The sequence below is a fragment of the Microchirus variegatus genome (assembly GCF_963457635.1).
Source record: "Microchirus variegatus genome assembly, chromosome: 8".
NCBI classification, from domain to species: Eukaryota; Metazoa; Chordata; class Actinopteri; order Pleuronectiformes; family Soleidae; genus Microchirus; species Microchirus variegatus.
In genome coordinates, this window is record NC_139809.1 from 21,001,346 (window position 1) to 21,016,728 (window position 15,383).

General features: G+C 39.7%; 1 protein-coding gene across 1 annotated transcript in view; it reads right to left on the reverse strand.

Moving 5' to 3' along the window:
- Positions 1–3,942: 3,942 nt before the first annotated feature.
- The window catches only part of sema3d (sema domain, immunoglobulin domain (Ig), short basic domain, secreted, (semaphorin) 3D), a 42,395-nt gene continuing 30,954 nt past the window's right edge, over positions 3,943–15,383 (reverse strand). The window contains exons 16-17 of the mRNA XM_083893325.1: positions 13,992–14,131; positions 3,943–4,659 (exon numbers count right to left, since the gene is read on the reverse strand). Of these exons, the coding sequence (XP_083749451.1) occupies positions 4,234–4,659; positions 13,992–14,131 (566 nt within the window). The 3' untranslated portion in view covers positions 3,943–4,233. The remainder of the gene's footprint in view (positions 4,660–13,991; positions 14,132–15,383) is intronic.

A 15,383-nucleotide genomic window follows, 5' to 3' on the forward strand; every position in this document is an offset into this window, starting at 1 on the left:
ACTTAAGTTGTGCCAAAGTGTGGAAAGAAGCTGAAAATCATCCCTGTCCCACAATGTTCTGGGAGATTTCCCTGTTTACTCACCTCATTAACCTTCACGGGTGAAAGTGGTCTCTTGTGGGTTTGGGTTTCCACAATACAGGGCAGACTAGGGACAGCGATTTGGGATTTTTCCAACCACACACAGTGATCTCTCCATGCTGACTCTCTACTCTTTTTCTACTTTCACTTAACAGGCTTGAACCCTTTCTTTAGGTAAACCCAAGCATTTATGACTGTCCTTTGCCTCAGGTACTACCCTTAACAGATTCGTGGAAAACACTAGTGACTATGGAACCTATAAAACCAAGAGAGGAAATAAGTGGAAGGAAGGAAGGAAGGAAAAGGCCAAAAGGACCATTGAGGAAAGTTCAAAGTTCATCCGAGGAGCATTGGTTAGCCTTACTTGCACCAAACGACCTGGAATTATGAGGTGCCAAAACAAGGTACTACTCCATGACAACAATACTGTCAGTCAAACTTTATTGTGTACCATAGTTCAGTAATTTTTATCAAGGGGTTTAAACACAATAAGAACATTGATGACCTCATTGAAAATATTTTCAAAAGGACAAAGCAGATTATTTTTTTAGTGATGAGCAAAGCAATTATCTTTCTTGTTGATGTCGGTCACACCTTGGGAAAATGATTTTCTGTAAAAACAGAGCTTGTTCCTCAGATTAATGACATACATTGTTTCTCCTCTCAGGTAACAGGATATGTGTTTTTACCAAGTCTGATTTTACAGCTGTTTTATAGGTGTTTGGACCACACAATGGTGAAGTGGCTGTCGTCATTACCTCACAGCAAGAAGGTCAGTGTTTCTGATCCCATTCCAACTGATGGATGGAGTTTGTATGTTCTCCCCGTGTGCAGGTTCTCCCCGGTTTCCTCCAGGTATTCCAGTTTCCTCCCACAGCCCAAAAACATGCAGGTTAAATGAATTAGACACTACATTGAACATTTCTCAGTTGTACCCTGGACCCTTTCACCCTCTGTCAACTGGAATTGGCTCCAGCCCTCTCATGACCCTCATGTGGAGGATAAAGCTGTAGAAAATGGATGGATGATGACACTGCACTTGTATGTGTGTGTGTTCTGCTGGCACAGAGAGAGAGAAAATGCAGAGGTTGGAGGATTGATAGAATAAAAGAGCCTATTTGTGCAAGTTTGCTCTTGAGAAGTTAATTATTTAGTTGAAGTCTGAGGACGTTGCTGCTGGCTGCTGTAGAGACATGATGGGCACACTAGCCTCAAGCACATATAAAGGGCCTATTCTAAAGGTACAAAAACAAATATTTTATTCTAAATAAATACTTAATGTCACATAATGGACCTTCAACTCGACACAATTTTAACCTTCAAATAATGTCCAAGATTATCGTGATGATCAATCAATTTACAACAGGGTGAATGGCCCCGCTATCAAAGCCTGAGAGCGTCTGGTATGAAGCATCACCTGCTCAGTGTTCTGCATATTTGATCATATGCCCTTCCTGATGTAACCTCCCATCTTTCTGGGCTTTGGACTGGCACTAGGAGTACACTGTATGTGCCCCCTTGTTAGGACCTTGCTCAGCGGTACCTTGACCTGTCAGGATCCAAACCGGCAACCCTCCAATTCCAAGTTCCCTTTCCACTAGGCCATGGGCTGCCAGCTGTAACTTTCATTGTTAACTCAGCAGAAGTTGAGATGTTGCAATGGTTATGTAATCAGAAGGTTGTTGGTTTCCTGGAGACATCCCAAAACACTCTACATTCCAGTCTGCTCGAAACAACTCATGTCCACATTTGATGAGATGTTGTGTACGTTCCTAAAAAAAAACCTTAAGGAAGGAGAGATCACAAACTGCCATAAATCAGGCAGCGGGAGCCGAGGTGGTCATTACTGTGAGGCGAACAACTGTTTCTAGCTCATAGACACATACCTCTCCATCCTTCCTGCACCTTGAGGCAGCCATCAATACCAACCCAGCCATGACAGCTCCCATACAACACTCAGCTGTCTCCACCCAGGCCTAGAAGTTCACTGTCGACACCTGACAAACACACACACACACATCAGCACAGCTGTAAATACCCTGTAATATAGAAACAGATAACACTTCTTTGGCCTGACAACTCAATTCCACTCTCTTTTTTTCCTGTTAAGGTGTGCTTGATATCTCAATTGTGGTGTGATGATTGCCTTAGTAGATTTTGAGCAGCGTTTAGGGTCGTTGTCTTGTTGAAAGATCCAGCCCCCGGCACAACTTCAACTTTGTCACTGATTCCTGAACATTGTTCTCCAGAATCTGCTGATATTGAGTGGAATCCATGCGACCTTCAACTTTAACAAGATTCCCAGTCCCTGCACTGACCACACAGCCCCACAGCATGATGGAACCACCACCAAGTTTTACTGTAGGTAGCAAGTGTTTTTCTTGGAATGCTGTGTTCTTTTTCCACCATGCATAACGCGCCTTGTTTTGCCCAAATAACTCTATGCTAGTGTCATCAGTCCACAGCACCTTATTCCAAAATGAAGCTGGCTTGTCCAAATGTGCTTTAGCATACCTCCAGTGAATCTGTTTGTGGTGGGTGCAGAGAAAAGGCTTTTTCTGCATTACTCTTCCATACAGCATCTCCTTGTGTAAAGTGCGCTGAATAGTTGAACGATGCACAGTGACACCATCTGCAGCAAGATGGTTGTAGGTCTTTGGAGCTGGTTTGTGGGTTGACTGTGACTGTTCTCACCGTCCTTGGCCTCTGCTTATCTGAGATGTTTCTTGCTCTGCCACTGAAACTGCACCTATAATGTGTAACCAAACTTTTGAACCACTTTCTTTCAGGTGAAAACCAGTGTATATGGGTATGGCATATGGTTTGCCTCAGAAGTGGGGGCTTGTTTCCCCTGTGATAGATATCTTGAGTACTGATGAGCATTTCTCTCTAATATATATATATCTAAACAATTCAGAGAACAGAATCTTTGGAAAAGAACCAACATTTATTTAAATAACTGAAAAAACAAACAGCAATAACAAAAACATATACAGGAACTACCATACACGTTAAATGTTTGTACAAAAATGTTACCTTTTTTCAGTTGGAGCATAAAATGATTATTATTACAAGCGTTATACAGACCAGTAAACTAAGCATGCTGTATCCTCTGTACATGTTATACAAATATTTACAGTCATTCAACATGAATGCATTGTCAACGCCATGAACAAACTCACACTACTGTTGATATATGTTTTTTTTTCTAAATGAACAAAATGTTCCATCGTTAACACAAGGAAATTACATACTCCAGTCATAAACCAGTCATACTCTAAACTGATTATTTAAATTAAAGGTATAGTTCAGTTTTTTACTGTACATAAAAGGGGTGTATGAGAGAGAGTTAAGCAGAGTCAGTGACACTGTGACATTAGGCTTACAAAAATGAAGTGAGACTTTTGTAATAGGGAAGCAATATTATCTAATCATTACCAGAGTTATCACTAATGTATAACGTTGTAATAACAATGGAAAATATGAATGGACATAAAATATGAATTTATAACATAGTAATTATCAATTTTAATTCACGGGAAGGTGTTTCACTGATAATAGTCAATGTTTATTCTCATTACCAAGCTATTACATTAGATATAACATGATATTACAATATATCATGTTATATCTTTATTAGCACACTATTACCATTTTTATTACCAAGTTGGGAATTGCATTAGAAATACAATAAAATGCTGCAATCTACAGACTTAACCATTTTAATATTTTACACAATAATTTGTCAACATATTTCTACACACCTCAGTACAGGCACTGTTGTTAGTGTGATAGATCAGCAGTTCAACATGGTAAAAGTGTTTCAAATATAGCAAAGAATGATTCTTTTTATTTTGAGGTTAACACTTTTCTCTGCTGTCCTTGTTCACATCCAAACAATGTGTGAATTGTTGTTCAGTGCACTGAACCTATGCAGCTCTGTGTGTAGCGCATATACACAGAAAACCTCTGAACGATCCCTTTAATATGACTTTTGAACTATTTCAACATTCATTCATTCATGCCCTATTAACTAAGAAAGGTTTTGCTTGCTCACTGACTGATCTGTCACTGCAGTTGTACAGTGAATGCGTCATTGCTCAGTGAGTGCACACAGCTAATCCTGATTGTTTTTCGTTTCTGTTTGACCTCATCACCACCCTGCCTCTTTCTCGCCCTCCCTCTTACCATGATGCCTCCTGTTCCTGCTCTTCTTCATTTCCTGGATGTGTTTCCATTTGCCAACTCGCCCTCGCGGACGCGATGGCTTCTTCTCAGACCAAAGCGAGCTGCAGTATTCCTCCAGAGATGCGAAAGGAGAGCTCATCACTTGCAGGTAGTCTTTGTACCGCTGACGTGACTCTGCGCCGTGCCGCAGCTGCAGGACAGGGTCCTCACTGGGTTTGGGCTTTCCGTCCAGCTGGCCGTGTGTAACCAGTTGTAGCGTGAGACGGAGGAGAGCGTGGGTGAAGTGTGTGTGTTCTTGAGCTACACAGATGTACACGCCAGCATCAGAGGCATGGAGGGAGCGGATCAGGAGACCTCGGTCAGTGGGAACCACACGGTCGTCCAACTTGACCTGCGGGAAAAGTTAAAAAATAAACAAAAAAAACTACATCACCAGTGTTGTGCCAGTTCACAATTTAAGTGTAAATAAAACCCCTAACCCTAAAGTAGTGTATATGTGTGTTTAGTTTTGTTGATCCAGGTGCAAATCTTTAAAGTTTAGTTTAAAGTATAGAAATTGTGGCCCGCCACGGCCAAAGAGGGCGCAAGTCGGCCCAGTGCAAAACTGGAATTAAAGCGTGATTGTCATCAAAGCTTTGTTGACCAAAGGAAGGCAAGGAGAACAGGACAATAACTGAACTGTGGCTGAACTTCTTAACAAAGACAGATATCACTTCTGCTCGGTGAGTGGACTCGTTAGCATTTTAAGCTAGCGATCTTTATGCTAACGTGTTAGCAGACTTCATCGTCACAAAAACAACACACAGATGATTATTCAGCGGCCGAAAGAGAGCAGGACAGACAGGAGTTGTCTGAGATGATGCCGTGACACCAGCACCGCTCTATCTCCTTATGGTGAGCTTTCATTAACGTGGTTAATCTATGTAACGTTAGTGTTCAGTCACATACAGGGACGTTTTTTCTTTTAATAATCCACAGTGCGTTTCAGAACGTTATGTGGCTGCATAGCTCCAGCACAAACGTGCTGATGTGCTTGAATCATGTGTGAATGACACAGCTTTGTGTATGAAGTATTGACTGTGATGCTAATGATTTAGCAACGAGCTGAGCTTTAGCACATCATCAGCTCATTCAGGAACAGACTGATCCAGCCACACTACACCACAGAGCCACTTCAATGTATTTCATTAGTGTCTGTGGCGGAAGGCAGTTTGATTTGACATTAGAAATATGTGTCTATCTTTGATCCTTCTCTCTTAAGTATATATAGTATATTTTGTTTTCATGAAACAACAAAAACAGATGATGGAAATACAGTGGTATGCAAAATTTTGGGCACCCCTGTAAATGTTCATGATTTGCCTTTATAAATCATTGGTTGTTTGGATAAGAAATTTCAGTTAAAAATATCGTTACTGCATTAAAATGTTGCAATTGGCTTTCTTAGTCCATTCTTGTGTCATTGGTAAAAGTTTTCATCAAGCTCTTGTCTAACCAGCACATGGCTTGTTGTCCCTGAATCCTCCCCCTCCACTGCTGGAAGCATGGGGGTCACAACCTGGACAGATCGCCAGTCCATCTCAGGACCAACATACAGATATTAACAACCATTCACTCTCAAATTCACACCAACATGACCAAATTTAATGTGACCAATCTCTGCATGTTTTTGGACTGTGTGTGCAAGCTGGAGTACCCAGAGAGAACCCACAGAGAGAAAGGTGACCTTCTTGTTCTGAGGCAACAGTGCTAGCCACTGCACCGCACCATTTGAGTTCACACATGGACAGTTTCTAAACTGATTAGTTTAGTTCACCAATTAGATTAATGTTCACCAAAAAAGACATTAAAATGTTCAATTGTTAGATTCCCCTGGTATAAAAAAAATGAAGGTCAGGGTTGCATTTGGGAAAACCCACTAATTCCATCAAAATGATAGATGAACTGAGAAAATCAACGGTATTTTGGTGCGTTTCGGCCCGTCATAAAACGTTATCAAAACTTTGTATAGCCATGCGATTAGATCCACTCAGGAGCAGAGACATGAGTGCAGCGCTGCTCTCAGTGCCATGCTGATGCCGCTTTCAGAGCCAATCAGCTGTCTGAACAATGCTGAAACAATGGCAAGTGAACGAGAAAGTGAAAGGCACCTTCTTCGTTCAAGTCTGTTTAAGTGTGGAATTATTATTATTATGTATTCAGCGCAAACAATGATGGGAATGAGAAAAGTGTATCAGTTACGCAGTCGGATAACGCATTACTCAGTCTGAGAAGTATAATGTGGCCTTAAGTGGCCCTACTTCTTAAAATGAATTCAAAGATTGGTTTAAAGTTTGATGTTTAAAGCGTGGATTCAATGTTGTTCAATCATTTAACGAGACTCCGCTTTGGAGCTGAGAAAAGTAGTAATGGGAGAGAGTTTGGGACACATAACCAAAGGGCTTTAAACCACAAACATGTTGTGTTAACACATTTGAACAATAAAACCAGTGCCCAACCACTGTCAGTTTGGCACTATTTTCTGGTGGGTTAGGGTTAGCCTTCTTGGAATCCTAACTTGGATTATATGAGGCTGCTCTGAGTTTCAACTACAAATGGAACACACCATTTGACAATAATTGGTTAGATTTGGGTTAAAAAAAAAAGTTGTAGTAAAAAATATCTAATTTTTGTGTTGTATGAGTTCAGAAATAAAGTGTATTTCATTAGATACAAACCTGATAATAAGGACTGGTTAGCCTATCCAAATGAATGGAAGTCTCTCTCTCTCTCTGTGCCTGAGCGTGCAAGTGCTGGTGTGGGAGGGTGCATGTGCTTGTTGTTAAGGTGTAAGGCTAAGTAGCATGCTAATGTCTATGCTCCACCATGACTTATCAGGTGGCGTGTCCGCTGCTGGAACCTAAAACAACACAGCTGTGTTCAGAGGACAGTCAAAGAGCTTGAGTGTGTGTGTGTGTGTGTGTGTGTGTGTGTGTGTGTGTGTGTGTGTGTGTGTGTGTGTGTGTGTGTGCGTGCGTGCATGTGTGTGTCGACTCTTCAAAAGCATACCCCCTCAAACAGCACTGCTCCAGCCCTTACTCATATTAAACTTATGCTTATTACTTGTGTCTTCTACCAACTTCTCTCACGACCCGACTGCTTTACCAAAAATAAAACACCTCCAGAAATCTATTGATAATGTAATATCTGTGACTAAACAGCGATGTGACACAACACGATGACAAAAGTCAGTCTGTGCATGTGTGGAAATCGGATTCAGACGACAACCTCCTGCAAAGAACAGCAATGCAGCTTTCAAGTATGTGTGTTTGTGGAGACACAAACATGGAGTTATACAGTTTGTTTTAATTTGACACAGTATACATTTTGTGCTGCATTTTCTCCTTGTCAGCATGTGGGATCTCTTCAGGTTCTCCAGCTTCCTCCCATAGTCCAAGACATGAAGATTAGGTTCATTTTTACAGTGAATGATTGTGCGTCTGTAAGTGTTTGTCCTGTGATGGATTGACGACCTGTCCAGGGTGTACTTGACCTTTTGCCCTAAGTCAGGTTTGGGATTGGCCACTTTATCATCCACATGAGGTGGTGTTTTTATGCTTAATGTATACATGTATGATTTTAAAGGGATAGGTCAGGTTTTGTAGTTGTAGTTTTTTGAAGTGCGGTTTGTGAGGTCACCCCTGCATGTTGTGGTCCACTGTATAACAGGCTTAGGCACTGTTGGTTTTCTTCACCTATGGAGCTTTTCCAATACACAGCTCTAGCACTACTTGGCTCCACTCTTTTTTAGGATGTATAGGCTGTATTATATCAAAAGTGTCATCACTGGAAGAGTCATGAGCATTACGCTAAACAATGCCAAACTGTAGATCAGTTAAAAGTCTCAAAAATCCTTGTTCTTGGCCTGTAATAGCAGTTTTGCACAACCGTGACACGTTAAGCCTTAAACAGCAACAAACTCCAGTGCATGAGAGCAAGTTAGATTAATCCAGGGTTCACGAGGTGTTGAAACATGAGCGACGACAAGGAGCAGCTAACAAGATGCTTTCAATGACCTTGGAGTATTTTAACTTCTGCGCGGTCCACAGCATGTGGGGGTTAGAGGAGTGGCTTCAAGATGTATTCAAGAAACCTTGAAAATGTTTCTGCAAACATCCAAACAGTCCACAAACCAGGACGAGTCTGTCTCACATATTCCTTCCACAACCCTTCAATGCAGGTAATATGGTTAGCCATCTTGGTTTCAATGAGGCACATGACTACATTTTGTAAGATTTCTTTGGGCAACATTTGGAAACAGATGTGAAAATTGTTTTGTTGACAGTTCTCTGCCAAACCAAACTAAGTGGTGCCAGGTGCAGCTCTGCAACCCGTACCTGCTTCTAATGAGCCAATTTAGCAAGGTGCTGGCAGGACCAATACCAAAAACAAGGAGTGGAAATCAATTTAGCTTTACTTTAATGTGTGAATCCACATGTTTCTCAGAACCAGTGCCCCAAAGGAAATTTACAGATGTGTATTGTTACTCTCCTTTGAGAAGCGCAAACATCTCAAAAGACAACTTGAATGACTCCAGAGAAACAACCTATGTGCATCTTTATATCCATATATATCTCATATACCAGGATATAGCCTAAAAATATCCAGATATTATTTATACACGGCTTACTTTTACAGTACAGTTTTACTTATATTTTTTTTATTATCATATATTGTAATATATCAGAACCTACATGGTACAAGTTTGTGCTTATTCAATGGTAAAGGGAAGGTATCTACACCTTAGTTTACTATATAACAAGGAAATACTTACCTGCTTATTACCAGTGGTAATTTATCAATAACACAGTATAATTTACCAGATGAATACCTAGTATTTCAGTATTTGCTGTATTTACCCACTTATCACGATAATTTACTGTGTTGATACCCAGTATTTTGGCCATGGATTCATTGTTCATTCTTATCACAGGTAAATATCTAGTAACACATTTTTTGTTACTATATATTTATTGTGTAAATAGCTAGTAATTATGGGACTGTAGCTACCTGCTTATTACCAATTACTCAATAACACACAATAATTTACGATATAGTTACCAGATAAATGTCCAGTATTTTGGCCATTGTTTACTTTCTTATTACCATTGGTAATTATCTAAAGTAAAGTTTTAGTGTTACCATGGATTTACCAGGTAAATACCTGGTTATTAGGGGACTGTAAAAGAAAGGGTTACCGGCAATTCTTATAAGGGAATAAGAAGTGGGAGTAAATTAATGAGTGAATGAGGAGAGTTGTATGGGGATAGATGGCTGCAGGTGCTGTGAGCAGCTGGTCAAGGACATTGTTTGGGGGTGGGGGGGGGGTCCAAAACCCATCCGGAGGCAGCGAGTGTGGAGAGAAAGAGACTGTGGGACATGAACAAGTATGAGCAAACAAAGTGGAGGGAGTAAAGAGCGCGAAGGAAGGAAGTGAGGAGAGATTAAGGTGGCACTGACGTCGGGGGTTGAAGGACACAGGGGGGAGATGGGATGACAGATGGGGGGGAAATGGTGGGAAGAAAGGAGCAGGGAGTGAACGGTTGAAATGAAGCAGACACTTCCAACATCACCTGGTCCATTATCACACTCCCAGCTATGAGAGAAGGTAAACCCAAGCCCCAAACCATGAGCAAGCTCTCCAGAAGCGTGATAACAACCCATTCATTTGAAATCAGTGTGTTGCAGCAGGGAGTGAGTTGACTTTCATCTCAAAGGGTGTGGGTTTGACTCCCGGGTCTGCTGTTCTACATGTGAATGGGTATGAAAGAGAGATGCACTGTATGACAGTGAATGGGTGAAAGAATAGATGTATAGAAAAACGAAATACAAATTAAGATGTTAAAAAAAGACACAGACAACAACAAGGACATTTACCAGGGTCTTTTGAATGCATCTCGTTATCTGCTCCGGTTAGCTCAACACACTCTGAAGCCTACATTACTTTCACTAGCTCTCAGTAGAATATTCAAATACCATTTTTTCTCAAAATGCCCATCTTTAAAAGAGACACAATAAAAGAACATGTTACACAAGCAAAATGTGTGTTCCTCTGGCTTTTTCTCATAAAATCCCTTTTCCCCTATTGAGCACGAAATACACATTTATAGACTGATGTTTTTTTCTGGAAACAATTCATATTTTATCCATATAATTATTTAAACGTTTCCCTTTGTCTAGGGTATCCCAGAGATGTGCACTGGTTTTTTTTGGGTTTTTTTTAAACTCTGTAATATTTTATTGATGGAAAGTCTGTTGCACTGTAAAAGTTGCAATGTCCTTGACCTTTATTCCTTTTTGAATATAATGATGTATCTGTATTTTAGGCTTCAGTCATTATCAGTACACTCTTCAAATACTAAAGCAATATTTTGTTTTTAATTTTAAGTATTGTTATTGGCCATTATGATGGACTTGTGTAAGTGTTTTAAAAATCCACTTACTTTGGTCTGATGTATGATCTAAATAAGGCTTGTTACCCTGTCAGTAAATCCAGGTGGTGCATGTTTCATGTCAGACACTGTCAGACACTGAGATAAAGTGAACATGCATATTCCATCAAGATCAACTTCTTCAGAATTTGTTCGTCAAAATCAACTTTCTTGTCATAAAACCCACTGAATCTGCCCTTGATTTCATTTATTATATATTATACAAATCATGTTGTGTTTTCTTGGCTTTCATGTTTATCTCATGCCAATCCTGAGGTTGGAAGACCCCCTGCCTTCACTCCTTCATCACTTTGTCTAGAGTACAGTAGGTCACATATCATCACTGCCTACACACACAAACACAGAAAAACACCCCATTGTCCTCATAACACTAAAACACATGGCTGTCCCCAGGGAAGCACTCTGCAGGGGATCACACACACACACACACACACACACACACACACACACACACACACACACACACACACACACACACACACACACACACACAGTGAGGTAGAGAAGGCTTTTTGCCTATTAAGGACCACATGGGTCTTAAGTGGCCTCCACACCTGTCGTTGTGTTTACATTCACCCCAGAGTGAGGACAGCAGTACATTTGTGGATGTAAGACAGGGACTGGTGGTAAACAATGGGTGTGGAGGAAGGTTTTTACATGTTTGGACAGCAGAGGGAAGAGCACTGAGGTCCTGAGTAAGCAGGTCTCTCCATCTTCTCATTCAGGAGAAACAAAGTGTCATCACCAATGCGTTTCATTCCACACCTTCACAAACACATTATCTCCTGGTCGTGTGCATCTTCCTCTTCATACCATTGTGTTTCACATAGACCTTTTACACCATTATTGGGTAACGGGTGAGTTAAAATAAAACAAAAACAAAAAAACAGGTAAACCGGCAAGAACTAAATGCTTCCCACTGCCAGCAAAATATTTTGCCTTTCTTGTTGTGGCACTGACAAAATCAACTTGTTGAATATGAAATAAATGGTCAACAGATATTTAACATGTATAAAATAGTGGCTTCACAGTGGTATGGCCAATTTATAAACATTTTACATTTTGATCGACAACTCACAATTTAGATCATGGGGCAAGCAATTGTTTCCTCCTGGATGTAACGCTAAAGGGACACTTCACCAAAAGCAATTTTTTTTTTCTGACAATTTTTTACTAATTTCAAGAAATACTGTAAATGTGTCATGTGATCATCAAACAGCCGCTCTGAGTCGCATCTCATTCCCAAAACAAAGCAATCAGAAACGGCAGACTTCACACCATTCACACAACAAGCCTCTGGTGGCCTCTGGTGGCCATATTGCCAAGTGCATGTGTGGAAGCAAACAGACAGGCAGACTTGATTTGTCAAGAGCAAGCTGAAAGAACTCAGAAATGAGGGCTGCAAGACAATAATAGCACCATTCTTTCCTTGTAGCACTGGGAGAGAGAACAACTTTCTCTGTTCTTGTAGAGTAGCCTATGTACAGGCTTTTACTTCATCAGCAAAGCCCTTAGCATGAGTGGTGCAGCAATTACATAATGCAGTTATCAAAAATTATTAATGTTATCAAACCTAAAAAGCCTATGTCTTTGTTTCTCTGTGTCAACAAATGAATGTCTTGACCAGAGGAGAAGAAAAACACACAGAAAATAGAGGCTGAAAATGTAGAAAAAAAATAACATGTAATGAAAACCCTCAACATGCTTTATCAGTCATACCAATTCACTGTTTCTAAACTTTGATTTTCTAGCTAGCTGAGCTGTCTTTGTCCCTAAAATGTAACCTACTTCAATGAAAGACTCATAAAAGCTCTGCATTGGCTAAACCAGCCTCAGTAAGGAGAGCATTTTGTTCCTTTATTATTCAGTCAAATAGAATATATTTGAAACCAAAAAAAGAAATTTGAGGGCAAAAAAGAGTAAGTGGCAATCAAAAAAAAATGTTTGAGATCAAAAGAGAACAATTCATTACTTATGGGAAACATTTCAAGAGCAACAGCACAGGGGAGAAGTGGGTGTGATGCAGAAGACGTAGCCGGTGCTATTAGGGTTTCCACCCATCCCATAAAATACGGAATCGTCCTTTATTTGGCAATTAAATGTACTATGTAATGTACTGTTTTTCTGTTGTACCTGTATATTTGCTCTGTAATGTATTCTGTACTGTTCTGTGGCTGTGTGTCTCAGGGACTGCATCTGTCGTTAACAGGAGACAATCTATATTTTATTTATTTAAGATGCTATTAATTCAAGTTTGCTTCCTTTGTATTAACTCTACATTCTTATATGTTTAGTTACAATAAAATAATAGAGAAAAATAGTGCATTCGGAGAAGCCAAAAGCAAGTGGAAAAGGTGCTTAGGTATTATTTTTGAAGTTATTCTGAACCACATTTGTACCATTTGTTTTTATTAATATGCTGTTTATATCCATTCAGAAAACTCACATTCTACTCAATTCTAGTCCAAAATTATCCAGAAAGCTGCATATTCCACAAGTTGTTTTCTCCTTTTGCACTTTAATTTTCATTTCAAAACAATATGGAAAAAAAGGATCAAAGCTCTCCCTTGAATAGCCTAAGGTTGCCAACACGGAAAACCAGTTGCAATGTAGCCGAAATACTTGGGTATTCAATGTGATTCGATGTCATCCTCTAACTTTTTATTCTACTTTTTTTCCCTAAGATTTGTCTTCAGTAATTCATTCCCCACCTTTCACGAAAGCAGAGAAATGTCAAAAAGCCCTGAACGCTCATAAACATCAATAACAATCTTATTCAGGGAACAAGAGACCATGCATAGCTCCCTTATAAGCTATATTTCACCAATATATGTGGCTTTTGGGTATAAAACCCTGCATATAAGTTGCCAAAGGCATTATCATGAACCCAACACTGTTTTTATCTTCCCCAAGATAAGCAGTACCTGTAGCCAGGTGATTTGTGGCACAAACAGTGGTTAACGAGTTCAAAGTCATTGAGGTGGACATCAAGTATGACGTTTTTAGATGCTTTGAAGTACCTTTGTAATAAACCTTCCTGCTTTTTGACCTCATATCCTTCAAAAATGTGACCTCCCTCAGGTACATTAAAGAAAAGGTAGCAACAGCACACACCTTTGGAATTACATAGACAAAGTATGTTGTAAAAAAGAGACAAGGAAGGTAAAAATGATTTGCACATTGGTGTCTGGGCCATTTGTGTGCTTACAAGTTTGTACATGAGTACACTCACCTCCTCCCTGCGTTCAGACCCCGATCTCTGGATGTACCACCGGATCTGGGCTTGTTGAGATTTTGGGATACACTCAAGGAATGTGGAGTTGCTTTGCACCCCAAAGAGAACCTTCTCCTCCACTTGTCCTCGACCAAGACCTAAAGAAAACACGAGTCTTGAAAAAAATTGTGTGTGTTCAAATGAAATCCCAATATTCCCATTCCCAATATTGTCCACACAGGGAAGTTTTTTTTCTTAGATAAAATAGCTGTCTCACAAAATTCAAATAATTTTTAATAACAAAGAACCAAATAAATGAATATTCTGCCTGTTAAAACACACAAATTACTTAAATACATTAAAAACCCCTACATTCACACACAACACAAAGAACACCTGCAAATAGTGTTAAGACATGATCAACATTGGGATAAATGAGAGTTTTACATGGTTGTGTTTACATTTGCTTGCTCTGTAACATCTGCCTGAAGGTGGTGGTGAATCACAGAGAATCTTTTTAGCCACTTTGATTCCAGAACCTTCTGAAATTGTCTCAAGGTCAGGATGTTGTGCAGGATAGTGGGAATTAAGGGCCAAGTCATACTGTAGCACAAAACTTTCCACTCGAGTTGGTGCCACACTCTGTATTGTCTAAGGACAGTAACTATGGAAACTTGTTTATGGTTATACTAGGAAATCCACTGATACCGCATATTTAACACATTTTGCACATTTCCATATTCATTTTTTTGCATTTGGATATTTGGATATTGTTTATTTTACATCCCACTGTAGTACTGAAACAAGTTAATAGCCCCAGTGTGGTCAATAAAGTCTAATCTAATCTAGAATATGAGATCACAAACACATGCATAGGACGCTTGACTAACACAGACACTCGATTAAAGTGCATGCAAAGCCATGAAAAATATCTGTTTCTGGCTTTTTTCATGTTTGACTAACCACTTTGCCAAATTTGAATGATTCTTGAAACAGTGTAGGTGACCAACACTGGGGGAGACCAAAACAGATCAACATCACATTTGTGCTTCAGGATCAAACCACCTATTAATCAAACACATGGAGAAGTGACATTTTCACCATTCTGGTTCCAGTCCTGTTCTCTGTCTCCCTCTTTATTTAATAGTGTTACTGTAGCCTCACAGCAGGGTTCACACTTTTTTCATGAAATAGTTTTCAAGGACATTTTTCAGCTCCTACAGTTCAACTTCTCCTTCTTTGTACCACTATTATATTGAGTCTTTTGAAACTTATATACTTTATCTTTCATTGTTTTATCTACAAATCCTTTATTTCTCAGTGTGTATTATAGTTACAAGTACACACACTACTTTTCTTTGTTTTATTCTCTACTTCATGTCCTCATCTTTAGGAATTTTGAATGAAGAG